The sequence below is a fragment of the Macaca nemestrina genome, chromosome 5, assembly GCF_043159975.1.
Source record: "Macaca nemestrina isolate mMacNem1 chromosome 5, mMacNem.hap1, whole genome shotgun sequence".
Lineage (NCBI taxonomy): Eukaryota > Metazoa > Chordata > Mammalia > Primates > Cercopithecidae > Macaca > Macaca nemestrina.
This window is the reverse complement of record NC_092129.1, coordinates 126,591,272-126,614,796: the sequence shown is the minus strand read 5'-3', so window position 1 is coordinate 126,614,796 and position 23,525 is coordinate 126,591,272. Positions and strand designations below refer to the sequence as shown.

General features: G+C 36.1%; 1 protein-coding gene across 1 annotated transcript in view; it reads right to left on the bottom strand.

Moving 5' to 3' along the window:
- The window catches only part of LOC105479541 (collagen type XXI alpha 1 chain), a 197,532-nt gene that overhangs the window by 127,305 nt on the left and 46,702 nt on the right, over positions 1–23,525 (bottom strand). Inside the window, exon 2 of the mRNA XM_071096926.1 lies at positions 5,613–5,738. Within this exon, the coding sequence (XP_070953027.1) occupies positions 5,613–5,700 (88 nt within the window). The 5' untranslated portion in view covers positions 5,701–5,738. The remainder of the gene's footprint in view (positions 1–5,612; positions 5,739–23,525) is intronic.

Here is a 23,525-nt window from a genome sequence, read left to right as displayed (position 1 = left end):
AAGCGCTAACGATCCTAAATATATATGCACCCAATACAGGAGCACCCAGATTCATAAAGCAAGTCCTTAGAGACTTACAAAGAGACTTAGACTCCCATACAATAATAATGGGAGACATCAACACCCCACTGTCAACATTAGACAGATCAATGAGAGAGAAAGTTCACAAGGATATCCAGGAATTGAACTCAACTCTGCAGATCTAATAGACATCTAAGCGGACCTAATAGACATCTACAGAACTCTCCACCCTAAATCGACAGAATACACATTCTTCTCAGTACCACATCTCACTTATTCAAAAATTGACCACATAGTTGGAAGTAAAGCACTCCTCAGCAAATGTACAAGAACAGAAATTATAACAAACTGTCTCTCAGACCACAGTGCAATCAAACTAGAACTCAGGACTAAGAAAATCAATCAAAATCGCTCAACTACGTGGAAACTGAACAACCTGCTCCTGAATGACTACTGGGTACATAACGAAATGAAGGCAGAAATAAAGATGTTCTTTGAAACCAATGAGAACAAAGATACAACACACCAGAATCTCTCGGACACATTTAAAGCATAGTGTAGAGTGAAATTTATAGCACTAAATGCCCACAAGAGAAAGCAGGAAAGATCTAAAATTGACACTCTAACATCACAATTAAAAGAACTAGAGAAGCAAGAGGAAACACATTCAAAAGCTAGCAGAAGGCAAGAAATAACTAAGATCAGAGCAGAACTGAAGGAGATAGAGACACAAAAAACCCTCCAAAAAAATCAATAAATCCAGGAGCTGGTTTTTTGAAAAGATCAACAAAATTGATAGACCGCTAGCAAGACTAATAAAGAAGAAAAGAGAGAAGAATCAAATCGACGCAATAAAAAATGATAAAGGGGATATCACCACCGACCCCACAGAAATACAAACTACCATCAGAGAATACTATAAACACCTGTATGCAAATAAACTAGAAAACCTAGAAGAAATGGATAATTTCCTGGACACTTACACTTTCCCAAGACTAAACTAGGAAGAAGTTGAATCCCTGAATAGACCAATAACAGGCTCTGAAATTGAGGCAATAAATAATAGCCTACCAACGAAAAAAAGTCCAGGACCAGATGGATTCACAGCCAAATTCTACCAGAGGTACAAGGAGGAGCTGGTACCATTCCTTCTGAAACTATTCCAATCAATAAAAAAGAGGGAATCCTCCCTAACTCATTTTATGAGGCCAACATCATCCTGATGCCAAAGCCTGGCAGAGACACAACAAAAAAAAGAGAATTTCAGACCAATATCCGTGATGAACATCAATGCAAAAATCCTCAATAAAATATTGGCAAACCGAATTCAACAGCACATCAAAAAGCTTATCCACCATGATCAAGTGGGCTTCATCCCTGGGATGCAACGCTGGTTCAACATATGCAAGTCAATAAACGTAATCCAGCATATAAACAGAACCAAAGACAAAAACCACATGATTATCTCAATAGATGCAGAAAAGGCTTTTGACAAAATTCAACAGCCCTTCATGCTAAAAACGCTCAATAAATTCGGTATTGATTGAACGTATCTCAAAATCATAAGAGCTATTTATGACAAACCCACAGCCAATATCATACTGAATGGGCAAAAACTGGAAGCATTCCCTTTGAAAACTGGCACAAGACAGGGATGTCCTCTCTCACCACTCCTATTCAACATAGTGTTGGAAGTTCTGGCTAGAGCAATCAGGCAAGAGAAAGAAATCAAGTGTATTCAGTTAGGAAAAGAAGAAGTCAAATTGTCCCTCTTTGCAGATGACATGATTGTATATTTAGAAAACCCCATCGTCTCAGCCCAAAATCTCCTTAAGCTGATAAGCTACTTCAGCAAAGTCTCAGGATACAAAATCGATGTGCAAAAATCACAAGCATTCTTATACACCAGTAACAAACAGAGAGCTAAATCATGAATGAACTTCCATTCACAATTGCTTCAAAGAGAATAAAATACCTAGGAATCCAACTTACAAGGGATGTAAAGGACCTCTTCAAGGAGAACTACAAACCACTGCTCAGTGAAATAAAAGAGGACACAAACAAATGGAAGAACATACCATGCTCATGGATAGGAAGAATCAAAATCATGAAAATGGCCATACTGCCCAAGGTAATTTAGAGATTCAATGTCATCCCCATCAAGCTACCAATGAGTTTCTTCACAGAATTGGAAAAAACTGCTTTAAAGTTCATATGGAACCAAAAAAGAGCCCGCATTGCCAAGACAATCATAAGTCAAAAGAATAAAGCTGGAGGCATCATGCTACCTGACTTCAAACTGTACCACAAGGCTACCGTAACCAAAACAGCATGGTACTGGTACCAAAACAGAGATATAGACCAATGGAACAGAACAGAGCCCTCAGAAATAATACCATACATCTACAGCCATCTGATCTTTGACAAACCTGAGAAAAACAAGAAATGGGGAAAGGATTCCCTATTTAATAAATGGTGCTGGGAAAATTGGCTAGCCATAAGTAGAAAGCTGAAACTGGATCCTTTCCTTATTCCTTATACGAAAATTAATTCAAGATGGATTGGAGACTTAAATGTTAGACCTAAAACCATCAAAACCCTAGAAGAAAACCTAGGTAATACCAGGCAGGACATACACATGGGCAAGGACTTCATGTCTAAAATACCAAAAGCAACAGCAACAAAAGCCAAAATTGACAAATGGGATCTAATTAAACTAAAGAGCTGCTGCACAGGAAAAGAAACTACCATCAGGGTGAACAGGCAACCTCCAGAATGGGAGACAATTTTTGCAATCTACTCATCTGACAAAGGGCTAATATCCACAACCTACAAAGAACTCAAACAAATTTATGAGAAAAAAACAAACAACCCCATCATAAAGTGGGCAAAGGATATGAATAGACACTTCTCAAAAGAAGACATGCATACAGCCAACAGACACATGAAAAAATGCTTGTCATCACTGGCCATCAGAGAAATGCAAATCAAAACCACAATGAGATACCATCTCACACCAGTTAGAATGGCGATCATTAAAAAGTCAGGAAACAACAGGTACTGGAGAGGATGAGGAGAAATAGGAACACTTTTACACTGTTGGTGGGATTGTAAACTAGTTCAACCATTGTGGAAAACAGTATGGCGATTCCTCAAGGATCTAGATCTAGAAATACCATACGACCCAGCCATCCCATTACTGGGTATATACCCAAAGGATTATAAATCATGCTGCTATAAAGACACATGCACATGTATGTTTATTGCGGCACTATTCACAATAGCAAAGACTTGGAATCAACCCAAATGTCCATCAGTGACAGACTGGATTAAGTAAATGGGGCACATATACACCATAGAATACTATGCAGTCATAAAAAAAGATGAGTTCGTGTCCTTTGTAGGGACATGGATGCAGCTGGAAACTATCATTCTCAGCAAACTATCACAAGAACAGAAAACCAAACACCGCATGTTCTCAATCGTAGGTGGGAACTGAACAATGAGATCACTTGGACTCTGGAAGGTGAACATCACACACTAGGGCCTATTTTGGGGGCGGGGGGGAGGGATGGCATTGGGAGATATACCTGATGCAAATGATGAGTTGATGGGTGCTGACGAGTTGATGGGTGCAGCACACCAACATGGCACAAGTATACATATGTAACAAACATGCACATTGTGCACATGTACCCTAGAACTTAAAGTATAATTTTAAAAATTGTCAAAAAAAAAAAAAAGAAAAAGACTTTCCCTGTGATAAATGCTAGCATGCTAAATGTAAAACGAAGCATGAATATAAAATTATCTCATTATCATATGGGCTATAAATAATAGCTATTATTGCTGATTTGAGTACAGAAGTTACAGAAGAAGACAAATATAGCTGTTCTTTTCTGTGCATTTTGTTAGCCATTCCAAACTATCGGAATTGCCCCAACAAACCAGTTTATCTTTTAGTCTGTGTTAGTCTCCCAACTCTGGGCCTTTGCAGAAGGCCTGGGCCTTCCCTTTTATTAGAATGTCTTCCTCTTTACCTGACTAATACTCTTGTTTCAGATCCCTGATTGCCTGTCAGCTTTACCATAAAACCTTTTCTGACCTTCCACAGTTAGGTTGCCACCCCCTCCTAAATTTGTAACAGTCAAGAAGTTCAAAAAAATAAAAAGAATTGCCAAAATAGGGATTTGTCTCAAAAATGTATCTGTGATTATGACATTATTCCTAAAGTGCTCTACTACAGGTGGTAGTATCCTCAGAAGGTGTAAGGGACACAATTCCAACAAGCTCTGCCATGGTGGCCACTGCCAGAGGTCAAGGAAGGGACAGCAGAAATGGAGTTCTGCCCAGAGGCAAACTTGCTAACCCAAGGGAATGCAATTTTTCTGTTATTTTTGAAAGCTCGGAAGCTGGATGGACTGGGATTAAAGGTTTATGCTTTTATTGGTTTTTTTTGTTTGTTTTTTTGTTTTTTGTGTGGGGAGACGAAAGGATAGAAGAGTTTGTTGGCAGAGCTTTTCAATGTTGGCCCTTCCTAAATACTGAGACTCATTGTTGTCTGAAGCTGCTAGTGTCTGTGTGCCACCTGATTCACTCTTAGAGGGTTATTCTTGGCCCTTCCTACCCTTCTCCCTGTCACAGAGCCACAGAACATGTATTTCATAACTGCAAAGTTAGTCAAGAGCATGGGCACACAAGCAAATAATGCCATTAATAAGCCCTAGACAAAATATCCGTCCTGAGAACCTCTTCCTTAGAGAGATGAATGACATTATAGAAAAGGAAGGTGATTGAAGAGCGAAAACATGGTTCGAATACTACTTACTGCCCTCACAAGCTGTATTTTACTAGGTAAGCCCCTTAACTTTTTAAAATCCCTTTTCCCACCCAAGAAAAAAAAAACAAAGGAAAGGGTATACACATTATAGAGTGATTGCATGAATTAAACTATAAAAGTGTTAAGCAAGCTTTAAATATCATTGTATTAATAAATTTTAAGCCAAGTTGAATCAAATTATCAAACCATCTCATTTAACTTTTATAGAGACCATAGTTAATTTAAAGTAGAATGTTTATGAGTTTTAAAATGTGAATATAAGCAAACTTTTTTTTTAAAAAGTATGCTATCTCTAAACGATAGTCTGGGTAAGAGAACTATAATTAATATAGCTCTTTATCTCTATATGCAAGCTTTCTTACAAGCAATAACAACATTCATTGAGATGTACTGTGCTAAACCATTAACATGCATTATCTCATTCAGTCCTGATAACCAATCTACAAGGCTTTCTTTATCTTCCTATTATGCAGCTCAAAAGTGGCTGAACATGGACTCAATACCAGACTGTTTGTTCCAAAGCTTGATGTGTTAGTTGAATAAACTATTGCCATAGAGCCCTCTCAAAATTATCTCTGAGGGAAGCTTTTCTTCTCAGTTAATGAGTAACATAGCAATTCATTTATTTTAGGGAGTTACAGAATCAAAAACAGTAAGAATGAGACCCTTAAAACCATTACTTGAACTCCCCTAGTTTAATTTCCAGATTAATTTGTTGATAACAAAAAAGGACAATGCTGATAGTTCTTACTTGATCTTACTTCCCCATCTTCAGCTAACACAGAATTCTGAAGAAGCAGCACCAAAACTGTGCAGAGAAATGCAATATAGTGAGCCATGTTTCTGTTTTCGTTCTAAAATTTTGGTTTTAGGATTCCTAGGGAGAAAAAAAAGGCAAGTTAAATATATTAATTAAAGTCAACATCTGGCCATTATACATTTACATTTTGAAATTACAAGACCCAGTTGAAATACAGTTAATTTTGTGACTATTAGAATTAACTTAAATCTGTTTAAAATAGCCAAATTTTAAATATATTATTGCAGGAGGACAATGAATAGCGGCTGAAGAGCATGATAAATCTTAATTCATAATTGTCTTATACACATTTTCTAAAATTTGAGCTTTTTGCAAAATATTTACTAGAATTTATCCTTTGGGCATAGCCTGTAGAACCTTATCTCATTCTTTTCACTATCTGAATATTAGCAAACATTTTTCTTTTAAATATGGGCTTGCATTTAAGGGACACTCAAAGAGTATTTAGTGAAAATATTTCTAAGATACAGCTGATAGAATTTAATTTTTAAAATAAGATAAAATTGTAAACATTAAGACCTCTCTTATTTAATTCATAAACACTCAGTTTCATAGTTTTCATACACCATCTAAAATAAGTCCTAGAACTTCATCTCTGGTTAGAATGCAGAAAGTTGCAAGAGACTGTCATTCACAGCGAGGACATACCAGATAAAGTACAAATTCATATGCTTTTTAAGCTCAGCAGAAATGAAATAATTTAAAGAAACCCAAAAGAACTAAATTCCAGAAGTTATTAACCTTTCATCATATAGAAGTGATTCACAACTGCTTTAATCTCTGGCAGAAAGGGAATACTGATGAGAAGGAATTTGCCATAGCATGTAAAAAATCACTCAAAGCTGGTGTAACAGATTGGAAATCTGAGGAGTTTCTGCCACAAAACAAGCATTCCTTCATTCAGCAGTTTCTTCTGGTGAGCCTTAACTAAATACACAGAGTAGATAAGTAGTACATAGAAAGTTGGAAACAGTATAGAACAGCCTAGAGAGAGTCTGCCCCTCTTCCTATCCAAGTAGCCAGAGACTTTCTCAAATATAAAACGGTGGCCATGACTTGAAAAGAAGCAAGAAATTTTTATACCTGATCAGGAGAAAAACAGCATAAGCAGATTCAAAGATTACCTAAATCCTAAATATCAGAAGTAGCAAAAAGTGTTTGTAAAATGGCAATGATAAGTACGTTAAAGAATCTAGTAAATAAGATGGAAAACATGTACAAAGATGTGGAAAATTTCAGAAGGAAGATGAAAACTATACATAAAGATACAAAGAAAAATTCTAGGAATTAAATATACATCAGAAAATGGTTTATACAATGGGTTTATCTGCATCCATTGGAGGAAAAGATAAGTAAACTTGAAGATAAGTGAATAGAAATTATCAAAAAATGAAACCCCAAGGCATAAAAACATGATAAAAGGAATAGAGCATCTAGAATTTATGGAACAATATCAAGTGATCTTGATTTAGCATATAAGTAAATTTTTCTCATGAAAAAGGAGAGAATGAAGAAATATTTGAAAAGACATGCCAAAAAATTTCCAAATTAATGAAAGCCGCCAATTCTCAGATCAAAGAACTTCAGCAAACCCCAAGTGAGACACAAAGTTAATCATACCTGCATACATCATGTACAATCAACTGAAATCAAAATAAAATATAAAATTCCTAAAACTGGGCTGGGCGCGGTGGCTCACGCCTGTAATACCAGCACTTTGGGAGGCTGAGGCGGGTGGATCACGAGGTCAGGATATCAAGACCATTCTGGCTAACAAGGTGAAACCCCGTCTCTACTAAAATTACAAAACAAATGAGCCGGGCGTGGTGGCGGGTGCCCGTAGTCCCAGCTACTCGGGAGGCTGAGGCAGGAGAATGGCGTGAACCCGGGAGGCGGAGCTTGCAGTGAGCCGAGATCGGGCCACTGCACTCCAGCCTAGGCGACTGGGCAAGACTCCATCTCAAAAAAAAAAAAAATTCCTAAAACTGGCCAGAGGAAAAATGATACATTACCTACAGAGGGACAGCAGTAAGAATTTTAGACAGAAATTTTCTAGTAATAAACTGAGCACTCAATCAGAAAGAGATAAAAATCCTAAATTTGTGGACATCTAATATTAAAGCTTCTAAATATATGAAACAAAAAAATGAAAAAAAAATAAGCAGAGACACATTAAAAATAATGAGGTTTTAATATCTAGCACTCAGTATTATTTAATTAGACCAGAAAAAATTAGTGGAACAGAAGGTTTGGACAACACTATTATTAACCAACTTCACCTAGTTAATATTTACAAAACACTCCAACTAACAACAGAAGAAAACATATCATTTTGTAATGCATATGAAACAGTCACCAAAAAGACAATATGCTGGAGAGAAAACAAGTCTCAGATTTCAAAAAATTGAAACCATACTGATTGTGTTCCTTGACCAAAGGGCATCTGGATATGAAGTTTTCTTTGTTGAAAAGCGTTTTATTAAAAATGTAACTTATTAGTAGATAATTGGACGAGTTTCAATAAATAGTATTTTTCTAGGACTTTGGCTATTTCACCTCTCCACTCATCATCTTTCTGTTATCTATAGGATCTGTAGTTGTCCTACAGACTTTCAGAAGTGAAAGTCCTAAAATACTTTGAAATTAAGCAACATACTTCTAAATAATCCAAGAGTTTTTAAAAGCCAAAGAAGTTTTTAAATATTTCAAACTCAATAATTTTTTAAATCAAATATTTTTTGATACAGCTAAAGCAGCACTTAGAGAGAAATTTTAGCTTGAAAAGCATATATTAAACAAAAATGAAACCAATATCTAAGCTTCCACCTTAAGAAGCTAGAAATAGTACAATAAATTAAACCCAAAAAGTAAAAAAACTATGAAATATAAATTTGAAAGACAATTTAAAAAATAAATAATTAAAAAGTTAATTATTTGGACAAATAAATACACTGCTATGCCTTAGTAATTATAACCAAGAAAAAACAGAGAAAACATAAATAATTGCCTGAGTCAGTATTCAAATAGAAAGCACCACTTTAGATCCTACAAACATTAAAAGGGTAACTGGACAGGCGAAATGAACAAAGTCTTTGAAAAACACTATTTATTGAAATTGGTCCAATTATTTAATAAAGAAGTTAAATTATTAATCAAAAACATTCCCACAAAGAAAACTCCTGGTCCAGATAGCTTCAACAGTAATTTCTTCCAACAATTTCTACAAAACAGTCAAGGGAAAAAAATAAAATAAAACTATTTGTTTCAGTGGAATTAAATGAAAATAAAGAAGAAGTGAACTCCCCCCAATTTTTATTATGAGGCCAACACAACCCTAGTTAAAAAAAAAAAAAAAAAAAACCTAGACAAAGATATTACAAAAAATTATAGTCCATTGATTTAGCATATAAGTAAATTTTCCATTATTCTTTATGAACAAGGATATAAAAATCTATGACAAAATATTAGCTAATTAAATATAACAATATATTTTAAAATATCATGACCATGTGGGATTTATTAGAGAGATGCAAGATGGGTTTAACACTCAAAATTCAACTTATATAAAGTAAGAGACTAGAAAAAAAAAATCACATGAACATCTCAATTTATGCATCAAAAGTTCTTAACAAAATTTAACACTCATTTATGATAAAACTTTCAGCAAACTAAGAGTAGGACTTAACCCATGAATGTGAATGCTGTCTATAAAAAAATGTACATATAACATCACACTGAGTTGTAAAATACTAAATTCTTTCCTTCTCAAATCAGTAAGTAGCTAAGGATACATTCTCATACCACTTCTATTCAAAAATGTACAAGGAGTTCTAGCGACCGCCATGTGCACAAATGAGAAATAAAACATGAAAAGATTATAAAGGAAAAAAAAACTGTCATTATTTATGGAAAACATAATAATCTACATAGAAAGTGGAATCTACAAAAACAATAGTGGAACAAAGTGAATTTAGCAAGGTCACAAGACACAAGATTAATGGTTTCTTTATTGGGAAAAAAATACCATTTTCAATAGTATCAAAAGTATTATAAATGTGGAAATAAAGCTAATGAAATACGGAAAGACCTCTGTACTGAAACACTGCAAAATTAAAGAAACCAAATAAATGGAGATATCCATATTCAGAATTAAAAGACTCAATATTATTAACATCTCCACCCTTCTCAAATGGTCTATAGATTCAACAAAATCCCAATTTTTAAAATTAACAAATATTCTAAAGCATGAATAAAATGCAAATGATTTTGAATTGGAACAATCTTGAAAAAGAACTCTCTTAATAACAAAGTTGGAGAACTGATATTATTTGATACTGACTTATGTCAGTCTGCTTTCTGGTATTATAACTGAATACCCAAGATGCAGTAATTTATAAAGAAAATACATTTATTTCTTACAGTTCTGAAGGCTGGAAAGCCCAAGGTCTAAGGGTGAAATCTGGTGAGGGCCTTACAGCTGGTGGGGGTTTTCTGCAGAGTCTCTGTGTGGTACAGGGTACCACATGGTGAGGGGCCTCAGGAGAGAGAACCTACCTGGCTTTTTATAACAGAACTACTTTCCTGATAACTAACCCACTCCCATGGTAACCCATTAATCAACTAACCCGTGGAAAGGATGTATCTATCCATGACAACAGAACCCTCATGACCCAATCACCTCTTAAAGGACACACCTCCTAGTACCTTTACACTGGAGATTAAGTTTCAACATGAGTTTCAGAGGCGGCAAACATTCAAACCATAGCAACTTGCTACAGAAATCAAGAAAGTATGGTACTATATTGACATAAAGATAGGCATAGAACAGAACACAAAAGAGTTTTGGTAACAGACCCACACTTACATGGTCAACTGATTGATTGTCAACAAAAATGTCAAAGTAGTTGGATAGGAAAGGAAAGTCTTTTCAACAAACATTGCTGAATCAACGGAAAAAACACATGGAAAAAAATGAACCTGGACTCCTACCTCATTTCACATAAGAAAATTAAATGGAACATAGATCTAAATGTAAAAGCTAAAACTGTAAGTCTTCAAAGAAAAAACATAAGAGAATATCTTCACCACTTTAGGATTAAGGTGAATATTTCTTAGGACACAAAAACCACTAGCAGTTTTAAAATAAGTACATCAGATTTAATCAAAATTAAACATTTCCATTCCTTAAAAGACACCATTTAAGAATGCAAGCCAATGTTCGCATTAAAATATTTCTGACAAATGACTCATATCAGAAAACATACATAATAAAAAGAAAAACAACACAATTTTTTAAATGAGTAAAAGGTCTTGAACAGACACATTACAAAAGAAGATACAGAAATGGCCAATAAGCACATGAAATAGTACTCATCATCACTAGTCATCAGGGAAATGCACAGTAAAACAACAGTAAGATATGATATGGTTTCTTTTTTTTTTTTTTCTGAGACGGAGTCTTGCTCTATCACCCAGGCTAGTGCAGTGGTGTGATCTCAGCTCATTGCAAGCTCCACCTCCCGGATTCATGCTATTCTCCTGCCTCAGCCTCCCGAATAGCTGGGACTTCGGGCGTCCGCCACCACGCCCGGCTAATTTTTTGTATTTTTAGTAGAGACGGGGTTTCCCCATGTTGGCCAGGATGGTCTTGATCTCCTGACCTCATGATCCACCTGCCTTGGCCTCTCAAAGTGCTGAGATTACAGGTGTGAGCCACCATGCCTGGCCAATATGATTTCACACCTACAAAAATAGCTAAAATTAAAAGACTGATAATATCAAATGTTTACAAGTATATGTGAAGAAACTGGAATTCATACATTGTTGGCGAGATTGAAAATGGATGTAATCACTTTAGAGAACTGTTAGGTAAAGTTTCTTATAAACTATGGCCAGTGATTTTTCTGCTAGGTATGTAGCCTAGAGAAATGAAATTGTGTGTCCATAGCAAAAGACTTTAGCAATGTTTACAGTAGTTTTATTCATAATAATTCCAAACTAAAAATAACCCAAGTGCTATCAACAGGACAATAAATATACAAGTTGTGTGATATAATTCAAACAATGAAATACTACTCAGCAGCTCTGGGCAGGGAATCTCTGAAAATAAGGAAGCAGCCCAAGTCAGGAACTTATAGATAAAACTCCCATCTCCCTGGACAGAGCACCTGGGGGAAGGGCGGCTGTGGGTACAGCTTCAGCAGACTTAAACATCCCTGCCTGATGGCTCTGAAGAGACCAGTGGACCTCCCAGCACAGCGTTCGAGCTCTGCTAAGGGTCGGACTGCCTCCTCAAGTGGGTCCCTGATGCCCATGTATCCTGACTGGGAGATACCTACCAGTAGGGACCAACAGACATCTCGTACAGGAGAACTCTGGCTGGCATCTGGCAGGTGTCCCTCTGGGACAAAGCTTCCCTGGAAAGGGGAAAGAACAGGCAGCAATCTTTGCTGTTCTGCAGTCTCCACTGGTGATACCCAGGCAAACAGGATGTGGAATGGACCTCCAGCAAACTCCAGCAGACCTGCAGCAGACAGGCCTGACTGTTAGAATGAAAACAAACAAACAAAAAGGAATAGCACGTCCACTCAAGGACCCCATCTGAAGGTCACCAACATCAAAGACCATGTTGGTAGATAAATTCACAGAGATGGGGAGAAACCAGTGCAAAAATGTTGAAAATTCCAAAAACCAGAACACCTCTTGTCCTCCAAGGGATCACAACTCCTCACCAGCAAGGGAACAAAACTGGACAGAGAATGAGTTTGACGAATTGACAGAAGTAGGCTTCAGAAGGTGGGTAATAACAAACTCCTCCAAGCTAAAGGACCATGTTCTAACCTGATGTAAGGAAGATAAGAACCTTGAAAAAAGATTAGATGAATTGATAACTAGAATAACCAGTTTAGAGAAGAACACAAATGACCTGATGGAGCTGAAAAACACAACAAGAGAACTTCGTGAAGCATACACAAGTATCAATAGCTGAATCAATCAAGCAGAAGAAAGGATATCAGAGATTGAAGATCAACTTAATGAAATAAAGTGAGAAGACAAGATTAGAGAAAAAAGAATAAAAAGGAATGAACAAAGCCTCCAAGAAATATGGGACTATGTGAAAAGATCAAATCTATATTTGACTGGTGTACCTGAAAGTGACGGGGAGAATGGAACCAAATTGGAAAACACTCTTCGGGATATTTTCCAGGAGAACTTCTCCAACCTGGAAAGACAGGCCAACATTCAAATTCAGGAAATACAGAGAACACCACAAAGACACTCCTCGAGAAGAGCAACCCCAAGACACATAATTGTCAGATTCACCAAGGTTGAAAGGAAGGAAAAAACATTAAGGGCACCAGAAAGAAAAGTTGGGTTACCCATAAATGGAAGCCCATCAGACTAATAGCAGATCTCTCAGCAGAAACCCCACAAGCCAGAAGAGAGTGGGGGCCAATATTCTACATTCTTAAAGAAAAGAATTTTCAACCCAGAATGTCATATCCAGTTAACCTAAGCTTCATAAGCTAAGAAGAAATAAAATCCTCTAGAGACAAGCAAATGTTGAGAAATTTTATCTCACCACCAGGCCTGCCTTACAAGAGCTCCCGAAGGAAGCTCTAAACATGGCCAGGAAAAACTAGTAGCAGCCACTGCAAAAACATACCAAATTGTAAAGACAATCGACACTACAAAGAAACAAATTCAAAAGCTAGCAGAAGACAAGAAATAACTAAGATCAGAGCAGAAGTGAAAGAGATAGAAACACAAAAACCCTTCAAAAAATCATCAAATCCAGGAGTTGGTTTTCTGAAAAGATCAACAAAATAGATAGACTGCTATGAAGACTAATAAAGAAGAAAAGAGAGAAGAATCAAATAGACACAATAAAAAATGATATAGGGGATCCCACAGAAATACAAACTATCATCAAATAATACTATAAACATGTCTATGCAAATAAACTAGAAAACTAGAATAAATGGATAAATTCCTGGACACATACACCCTCCCACATCTAAATCAGGAAAAAGTCAAATCCCTGAATAGACCAATAACAAGTTCTGAAATTGAGGCAGTAATTAATAGCCTACCAATAAAAAAAGTCCAGGACCAGACGGATTCACAGCCGAATTCTACCAGAGGTACAAAGAGGAGCTGGTACCATTCCTTCTGAAACTATTCCAATCAATAGAAAAAGAGGGAATCCTCCCTAGCTCATTTTATAAGGCCAGCATCATCCTGATATCAAAACCTGGCAGAGACACAACAAAAAAAGAAAACTGCAGGCAAATATCCCTGATGAGCGTCAATGCAAAAATCCTCAATAAAATACTGGCAAATCAAATCTGGTAGCACATCAAAAACTTTATCTACCACAATCAAGTCAGGTACATCCCTGGGATGCAAGGCTGGTTCAACATATGCAAATCAATAAATGTAATTCATCACATAAACAGCACCAATGTCAAAAACCACATGATTATCTCAATAGATGCAGAAAAGGCCTTCGACAAAATTCAACACCCCTTCATGCTAAAAACTCTCCATAAGCTAGGTATCGATGGAACATATCTCAAAATAATAAGAGCTATTTATGACAAACCCACAGACAGCCAATATCATACTGAATGGGCAAAAACTGGAAGCATTCCCTTTGAAAACCAGCACGAGACAAGGATGTCCTCTCTCACCATTCCTATTCAACATAGTATTGTAAGTTCTGGCCATGGCAGTCAGGCAAGAGAAAGAAATAATGGGTATTCAAATAGGAAGAGAGGAAGTCAAATTGTCTCAGTTTGCAGATGACAAGACTGTATATTTAGAAAACCCCATCATCTCAGCTCAAAATCTTCTTAAGCCGGTAAGCACTTCAGCAAACTCTCAGGATACAAAATCAATATGCAAAAAGCACAAGCATTCCTATACATCAATAACAGACAAACAGACAGTCAATAATCCTAGCACTCTGGGAGGTGGAGGTGGGCAGATCACAAGGTCAGGAGCTCTAGACCAGTCTGAACAACATGGTGAAACCTCTCTCTAATAAAAATACCAAAAAAAACAACAAATAGTTGGTTGTGGTGGCAGTTGCCTGTAGTCTCAGCTACTGAGGAGGCTAAGGCAGGAGAGATGCCTGAACCAGGGAAGCAGAGGTTGCAGTGAGCTGAGATCACACCACTGCACTCCAGATTGGACAACAGGGCAAGACTCCATCTCAAAAAAAAAAAAACTACCAGAGAGCCAAATCAAGAGTGAACTCCCATTTACTATTGCTACAAAGAGAATAAAATACCTAGGAATACAACTTACAAGGGAAGGACCTCTTTAAGAAGTATTACAAACCACTGCTCAAGGAAGTAAGAGAGGACACAAACAAGTGGAAAAACAGTCCATGCTTATGGAAAGGAAGAATCAATATCGTGAAAATGGCCATACTGCCCATTGCTTTTCTTCACAGAATTGGAAAAAACTACTTTAAAATTCATATAGAACCAAAAAAGAGCCCGCATAACCAAGACAATCCTAAGCAAAAAGAACAAAGCTGGAGGCATCATGCTACCTGACTTCAAACTATACTACAAGGCTACAGTAACCGAACCAGCATGGTACTGGTACCAAAACAGATATATAGACCAATGGAGGCCTTGGAAATAAAACCACACATCTACAAACATCTTATCTTTGACAAACCTGACACAAACAAGCAATGGGGAAAAGATTCCCTGTTTAATAAATGGTGTTGGGAAAACTAGCTAGCCATAAGCAGAAAAGTGAAACTGGACCCCTTCCTTACACCTTATACAAAAATCAACTCAAGATAGATTAAAGACTTAAACAAAAGACCTTAAACCATAAAAATCCTAGAAGAAAACCTAGGCAATACCATTCAGGACATAGGCATGGGCAAAGACTTCATGTCTAAAATACCAAAAGCAATGACAACAAACGCTAAAATTGACAAATGGGATCGAATTAAACTAAAGAGCTTCTGCATAGCAAAATAAACTACCATGAGAATGGGAGAAAAATGTTGCAATCTATCTATGCAACTGACAAAGAGCTAATATCCAGAATCCACAAAGAACTTAAACAAATTTACAAGAAAAAACAACCCCATCAAAAAGTGGGCAAAGGATTAGAACAGACATTTCTCAAAAGAAGACATTTATGCAGCCAACAAGCATATGAAAAAAGCTCATCATCACTGATAGTTAGAGAAATGCAAATCAAAACCACAATGAGATACCATCTCATGCCAGTTAGAATGATGATCATTAAAAAGTCAGGAAACAACAGATGCTGGAGAGGATTAGGAGAAATAGGAATGCTTTTACACTGTTGGTGGGAGTGTAAATTAGTTCAACCACTGGGGAAGACAGTGTGGTTTTTCCTCTAAGATCAGGAAAAAAACAAGGGTGCCCAGTCTCACTACTTCTCTACAACATAGTACCAGAAGTCCTAGCCAAACCAATTAGGCAAGAAAAAGAAACAAAGGCATCCAAATTGGAAAGGAAGAACTAAGATTGTTTCTATTAGCATGTGGCATAATCTTATTATCTTAATATCTTATTATTTAATATCTTAATATCTCTTATTATCTATAATCTTAAAGACTCTACCAAGAAAGTATTAAAACAAATAAATTCAATAAACTTGTGGGATACAAAATCAACATATAAAAGTCAGTTGCCATTTCTATGTCTTAATAATGAACAATCCTAAAACAAATTAGGAAAGCAATATAATTTACAATAGCATCAAAAGGAATAAAATACTCAGGAATATATTCGACCAAGGAGATGAGATATCTGTATATTGAACACTCTAAAACATTGATGAAAGAAATTGAAGAAGACACAAATACAATTCTTCACACTGATAAATGGAAAGATATCCACATTCATGAATTGGAGGAATTAATATTGTTCAAATGTCCATACCACCCAAAGGGATCCATAGATTTAGTTCAATCATTATCAATATCTCAATGGCATTTTTTACAAAAATCAAAAAATTAAGTCCTAAAATTTGTATGGAACCACAAAAAAACCAAATATCTAAAGCAATCTTGAACAAGAAGAACAAAGCTGGAGGCATCACACTTCCTGATTCAAGTTATATTATAAAGCTATAGTAATTAAAACAATATGGTACTGGCATAAAAACAGTTGCACAAACCACTGGAACAGAATAGAGGGCCAAGAAATAAATCCATGCATATATAGTTAACTAATTTTCCACAAAATGTCAAGAAAGGATAGTCTCTTCAACAAATAGTGCTGGGAAAACTAGATATCCATATGTAAAAGAACGAAATTGGACCATTATAGCATACACAAAAACTAACTCAAAATGGATTAAAGACAAACAAAAGACATGAAATCACAAAACTTCTAGAAGAAAACACAGGGGAAAAGCTTAATAACACTGGTCTTGGCAATGACTTTTTGGATTTGACAACAAAAGCACAGACAACAAAGATAAAAATAAACAAGTGGGACTACATCAAACTAATAAGTTTATGCACAGCAAAGGAAACAATTGATGAAATAAAAAGGCAATCTACAGAATGGAAGAAAATATCTGCAAACCATATATCTGATAAAGAATTAGTATCTAAAATACAAAAGAGACTCACACAATTCAATAGCAAATTAAAAAACTGATTAAAGAATGGGCAAACAACGTGAACAGACGATTTTCCAAAGAAGACATACAAATGGTCAACAAGTATATAAGATGTTCAACATCACTACATCACTAGTTATCAGGGAAATGCAAATCCAAATGGCACCACTTCATACCTGTTAGCAAGGTTATCATCAAAAAGCCAAAAGATAGCAAGCATGGGTGAAGATTGGAGAAAAGGGAATACTTGTACACTGTTGGTGGAACTTTAAATTGGTACAGCCATTATGAAAAATAGTATAGAGGTTCCTCAAAAAATTAAAAGTAGAACTACTATATGAACCAGTAATTTTACTACTGGATATGTTTCCAATATCTCAAATAGGTATCTGCTGTCTCATATTCATTGCAGCATTAAGACGACCATATGAACCAGCAATCCTACTACTGGATATATTTCCAAAGGAAATAAAATCACTATCTCAAAGAGGTATCTACAGTCCCATATTCAATGCAGCATTATTTACAGTAGCCAAGCTACGGAAACAACCTAAGTGTTCATCAACTGAAGAATGAATAAAGAAACTGGGGTGTGTGTACACATACACACACTCTCACACAGAAGAGAATACTATCTAGACTTACAAAAAAAAGAAATCCTACCGTTTGCAACAACATGGATGAACCTGGAGGACAGTGAGCTAAGTGAAATAAGCCATACACAGAAAGACAAATACTGCATGATCGCATGTTGAAATCTAAAAAATTAAAGTCAAACTCAGAAACAGAGAGTAGAATGTTGATTAACCCAGGCTGGGGAGGAGGCAGAGAGGAGATGTTGGTCAAAGGGTGCAAACTTTGAGATATATAATGAATACATTCTGGAGACCTAATGTACAGCATGGTAACTATAGTTAATAATTTATTTTATACTTAAAATTTGCTAAGGGAATAGATCTCAAGTTTCCTTACCACAAAAAAAAAAAAAAATGATAACTAATGAGGTAATTGATATGCTAGTTAGCTTGATTGTGGTAATCATTTCATAATGTATACTTATATCACATCATATTATCAACCTAAAATATATACAATTTTTATTTGTCAGTCATACCTCAAAAAGCTGGGGTAAAACTGTTTAACCTCACGTAAATAACAATTAAAATAAGAAAAAAGGAATACAGGCCAACAAGGCCTGCAGCACAATCTGTAGACCAATGAACGGCATACTAAGTAAACAAAGTCTTTTATGTTCAGAAACAAAAAGTGAAAGGCGGAGTAAGGAGGCCATGCTTTCAGGTCTATTTCACATGTCATTTGGAAATACTATATCTCCTTCCTTCTCAGTAAGAAATTAAATGGGTCATTAGACACTTTGCCTAAATTGTATTTTTCCAAAAGCTTTAGAATATGTATGCTTAATATTTGTCTTGATAGGAATTTGGAATAACTATGGTGTCAGGAGTGAGCTAAGATGGAAAATAATGGTTTCCCTCAAGAATGAGACTACTAATGAAAACAGGAGTTTTCTTTTTTATTAACTGAAAGTGGCTCTACAGATGTAGAAGGACTGGGATGATATTTGGAGTCAGAGATCCTGGGCATAGATATTGAATCTTTCCCTTCCCAGATCTTCCCACGAAACCTTGTGAGAAATGCTACCACAGAGACAGAGGTACAGTGCTGCAATTCACCTGCAGAATTGGGTCTAACTTGTACCCAGAACTGCTTAAAGCCTGCTTGTGATGGTAACTATTACAGTTTCAGGGTCTCCACTACACGATGCTTACATCCTTAGCAGCAGAAAGTCCCTAGTTACTTGCCTCACTTCTAGTGAATTAGACTGTAAAGAATATTGATATATATGCTACCTTCTCAAACATGGAATTCTGTTTTTTTAAATCAACCTTTCAATGGTACATATATCATTCTTAATGGGTGACAGAAAAAGAAGAAATTATTTTTACCAGAATGTAGGAATTTAAACTGAGCTCACCTGTTAATATGGAATATATAGAAGGCTAAATAGACATCAAGAAATCCAGGTTATAGAGTTAACACTGCCATTAACTAACTATAATTTAAAGAACATCCTTCTTAGTGGTTTTCTAATGCTTAGGAAAAAGAGAGGTAAACTTGGTCATCTGTATCTGCCTTTCAGCTATGAAAACAATGATTCATATTATCTGTCATCAAAGGATTGTTGTGATAATTAAAATTTATACTTTTAAAACTGCCTTGCAAAAACTTTGGTTTATTTAATCTTGAGAATGTTGAGAGAATAAGGCCTGATGGGGTCATATGGTTTGCCTCCTGCATGTACTCAAAAGCAACAGACTCAAAAACCAAGTTTGCTGACTCCAGAGTCCTTTCCATTACATTCATTCAACAACAAACATTTATTAAGTGCCAACTATGTGACAGATACTCTCTAGGTGCTGGGAATTCAGAGGTGATAAAACTAAATAAGGAATCTGCTTCCATGCAGTTTTTGCCACAGACTAAAAAAATACATAAGATAATTTCAGATACTGGTAAGTGTATAATGAAAACAGTAATGTATCACTTGAGGCCAGGAGGAGAGGAAGGGCTCCATTAGATTTGGAGATCAAAGAAGGCCTCTCTGAAAAGGTAACACTTGAGCTGACACTTAAGCAACATGAAGGAGCCACACTTGACTGGACTTCGGGACAAGCTTTCCATTCCTTTGATGGAATAAGTTTGGTTTGTTCCAGGAACAGAAAGGTTGGTGAGTCATGCGTGTGAGAGCAAGAGGAAGAATGACAGGGACTAAAGTAAAGTAGCACGATTCACAAGCATTATGTTCAGTTTAGAATTGTTTTTCCTAAATGCAAAGCTTGTCTATTAAAGGGTTTTAAGCATGGGTGCATCAAGATCTGTTTTTCATATTAAGTTCACTTTGAAAACTAAAGTGCTCCATAGAAACGTAAGAATTATTTCATTTTGGCCGGGTGCGGTGGCTCACACCTGTCATCCCAGCACTTTGGGAGGCCGAGTTGGGCGGATCACCTGAGGTTGGGAGTTTGAGACCAGCCTGACCAACATGGAGAAACCCCGTCTCTACTAAAAATAGAAAAAATTAGCCAGGCGTGGTGGCGCATGCCTGTAATCCCAGCTACTCAGGACGCTGAGGCAGGAGAATCGCTTGAACCCTGGAGGTGGAGGTTGTGGTGAACCAAAATTGCGCCATTGCACTGCAGCCTGGGCAACAAGAATGAAACATGGTCTCAAAAAATAATTATTATTATTATTTCATTTTAAGATGTAGAAAATCAAAAGTGCAATTGATCTATTAATGTCCTCTTTTGCCTTTCACATCTCTTCCATTTTGTTATATGTTATATTCCAGCGTCATCATTGCTATATTATATTTATAAATAAATAAATATTTGTGAGCAAATTTCTCAGAATAGTGGACACAAATGAGAACAAGTTCCTTGTCCCCTCACAATGAATGTATCTTTCAATGGATCACCAGAGAGTCATGGGAATTAGCATGAGGAGCCACCAGGAATGTAATAAAAGCTTTCAAAATGAAGGACTGTCAGGAAAGATGCCCTCTCAAAATTTGCTTACTATGCTTGGTTATGAAACTTTCAATAAAGACTAAATACAGTCCACTCTTGAGATACTAACTCATGCTTATTTAAAGGTTCTGTCTTTGAACTAAATTGTAAAACAGGAAAAGGTGGAGAGGCTGAAATTCTGGTCCCTGCTCTTTTACACAGACCTCTATAGTGTTCTATATTCTGACATTAAGGTATTAGGAGGAAGTATCAATTGGAACAGAATAGAATTTAGAAGGGCAAAATGCTGGAAAACTTGTAAAAAATTTAAGAATTCATTTTTACGTGTCTTTATATGTATTAATTTCTCATAAGGCTATGACAAGTAAGTTAAAGTATGGAAACCACAAAGAAAGGGGTCTGACAATTAGTGAGCTCTTAATAAATAGAAGCTATTATCATAATTATAGACAAAAATACATTTCAATTTTTTAAATGACAATAAATGCTTGAATAAGAAGCATAAAGACTTATAGCCAACCCACTATTTAATATAACTGTCACATTTTAGTCTACTAAAAATTAATGAGAAACTAAAGCATTCATTTTTAAACTTGTTTCATAAAAATGTTTACTCTTTCCTCAGTTACCGAATATTATTTAATATTACTTGAATACCTGGCTTGAAGGACAAGAACAGAATAATCCATTTCCAATTGAAAAAGTTCAGGATCAAAAGAAATCCCCTAAAAGACTGATTTTGATTAACCCTAATCAAGGATAGTACAGATGAAAGATTAAACTATCTTTCAATCGAGATGATCAAGACTGAAGTTTTCACTCTTTCCAAAGAAAGTTATATTTTTTTAAAAATGTGGTGTGAAAAGGTAACTAAAGAGTACACCCCCAAAAATGCAGGGAGAAAGGCATCATAGATGTGGCAATTAATTAATAAAACCGTGTATTGTTTTTCTGGAGAAAAAGGGGGAAATCAGCATTTCCTATCACTATAGTAATGACATGGCTTCTAGCCATTTTTGAAGCCAAAAACCTAAGACCACACATCGATCTTCCTTATCTCCCCTATATTTAATGGATAACTCATAAGGAGGATCACTTTGCCATTCTCTTTCATCACTGCATGATTAGTGCCTCAAATCATACTTGGCAAATCACTGACCCTCAATAAATGTTGGTTTAATTAGATCTTTTTCTACCTCCAGCATCTCTTCTATCATCCCCTTATTTAATACCACTGATAATGCCGTCCTCATCTCACACTTAGTCTACAGTGGTATCCACCTAAGTGATCTCTTAACTACTATCACATCCCCATCTAATTTAAAGTACTAGTTTCAGAGTTTGTTTTCACACTGCAGAGTGGGTGAATTATTTCTTGATTGGGTTGTACACTATATTACATAATATCCATCAAAACCACACAGGAAAGAGAGAATTGTAGTAACTTGCTTGTCTGGAGTTTGTAGGAATAGTTTAAAAATCTAATCTGGCCATAGCAACTTCTAAATATTCAAGCAACAATAGAATACACATGTCTATATAATGAGACCACTACAAGCCAAGAAATGGTGTACAGTGTATTTTATTTGCCTGTGCCAGCAAATGCACTGAAAACAGGCCACAGGATTCTATCAGTGATTTTAAACTGTGCTTATAAATGCTGCCTTTTTCTCTAGCTCTAAATCCCTCTTACATTATATTAATTAGCCTAATTTCTAACTTATTTTTCTTGACTCAGCTTTAATTTTGACAGTAAAATATTAGAAAAGTAAAGACACTGGTTTCCAAGTGGAAAACTAATAAAACTTTACATTTCTAACTCAGGTCGAAATTTTTCTCCAAATATCTAACCTTCCAATTCATTCATGATACACCAAAAAGAATTCTGGATAGCAAGTCAAGTGATGTGAGTTCCAGTCCTTGATGTGCCTGATTTGCCTACTTAGAAAATACAGTGTTGGCATATCCAAGGTTTAATAATACAGGATAGTAAATCATAATAAATGGCATAGACAAAAGAGGAGTCAGTGAAAGGAAATGAATGGAAATGAGCACTTTTTGAGACATTAAGTGATATGAATAAAATCATCAATAAGTAACTCTAGCACTCCAATTGTGGTTTCTAAATATCATTTTCTATTAAAAGGAGCCAAAACTCTTTGGAAAAATAGCAGATTCCAGATCTGGGGCATGTGAGACATAAGACAGATATCTTGTCATTCTGAAAACAAGAAAACTCTCAAAATCTACTGGGATTAGATCAATGGGACCCAAGAGCCAATTTGAAAGGCTTCCATTGACTAAAGATGAAATCATTTGATTATTTAATTTGCTGGCAAGATGGCCGAATAGGAACAGCTCCAGTCTGCAGCTCCCAGCAAGATCAACACAGAAGGTGGGTGATTTCTGCATTTCCAACTGAGGTACCCAGTTCATCTCATTCGGACTGGTTAGACAGTGGGTACAGCCTACAGAGGGTGAGCTAAAGCAGGGTAGGGCATCACCTCACCTGGGAAGTACAAAGAGTTGGGGGATCTCCCTCCCTGAGCCAAGGGAAGTCGTGAGAGACTGTACTGGGAGGAACAGTGCACTCTGGCCCAGACACTGCACTTTTCCCACGGTCTTTGCAACCAGCAAACCATGAGATTCCCTCTGATGCCTATGC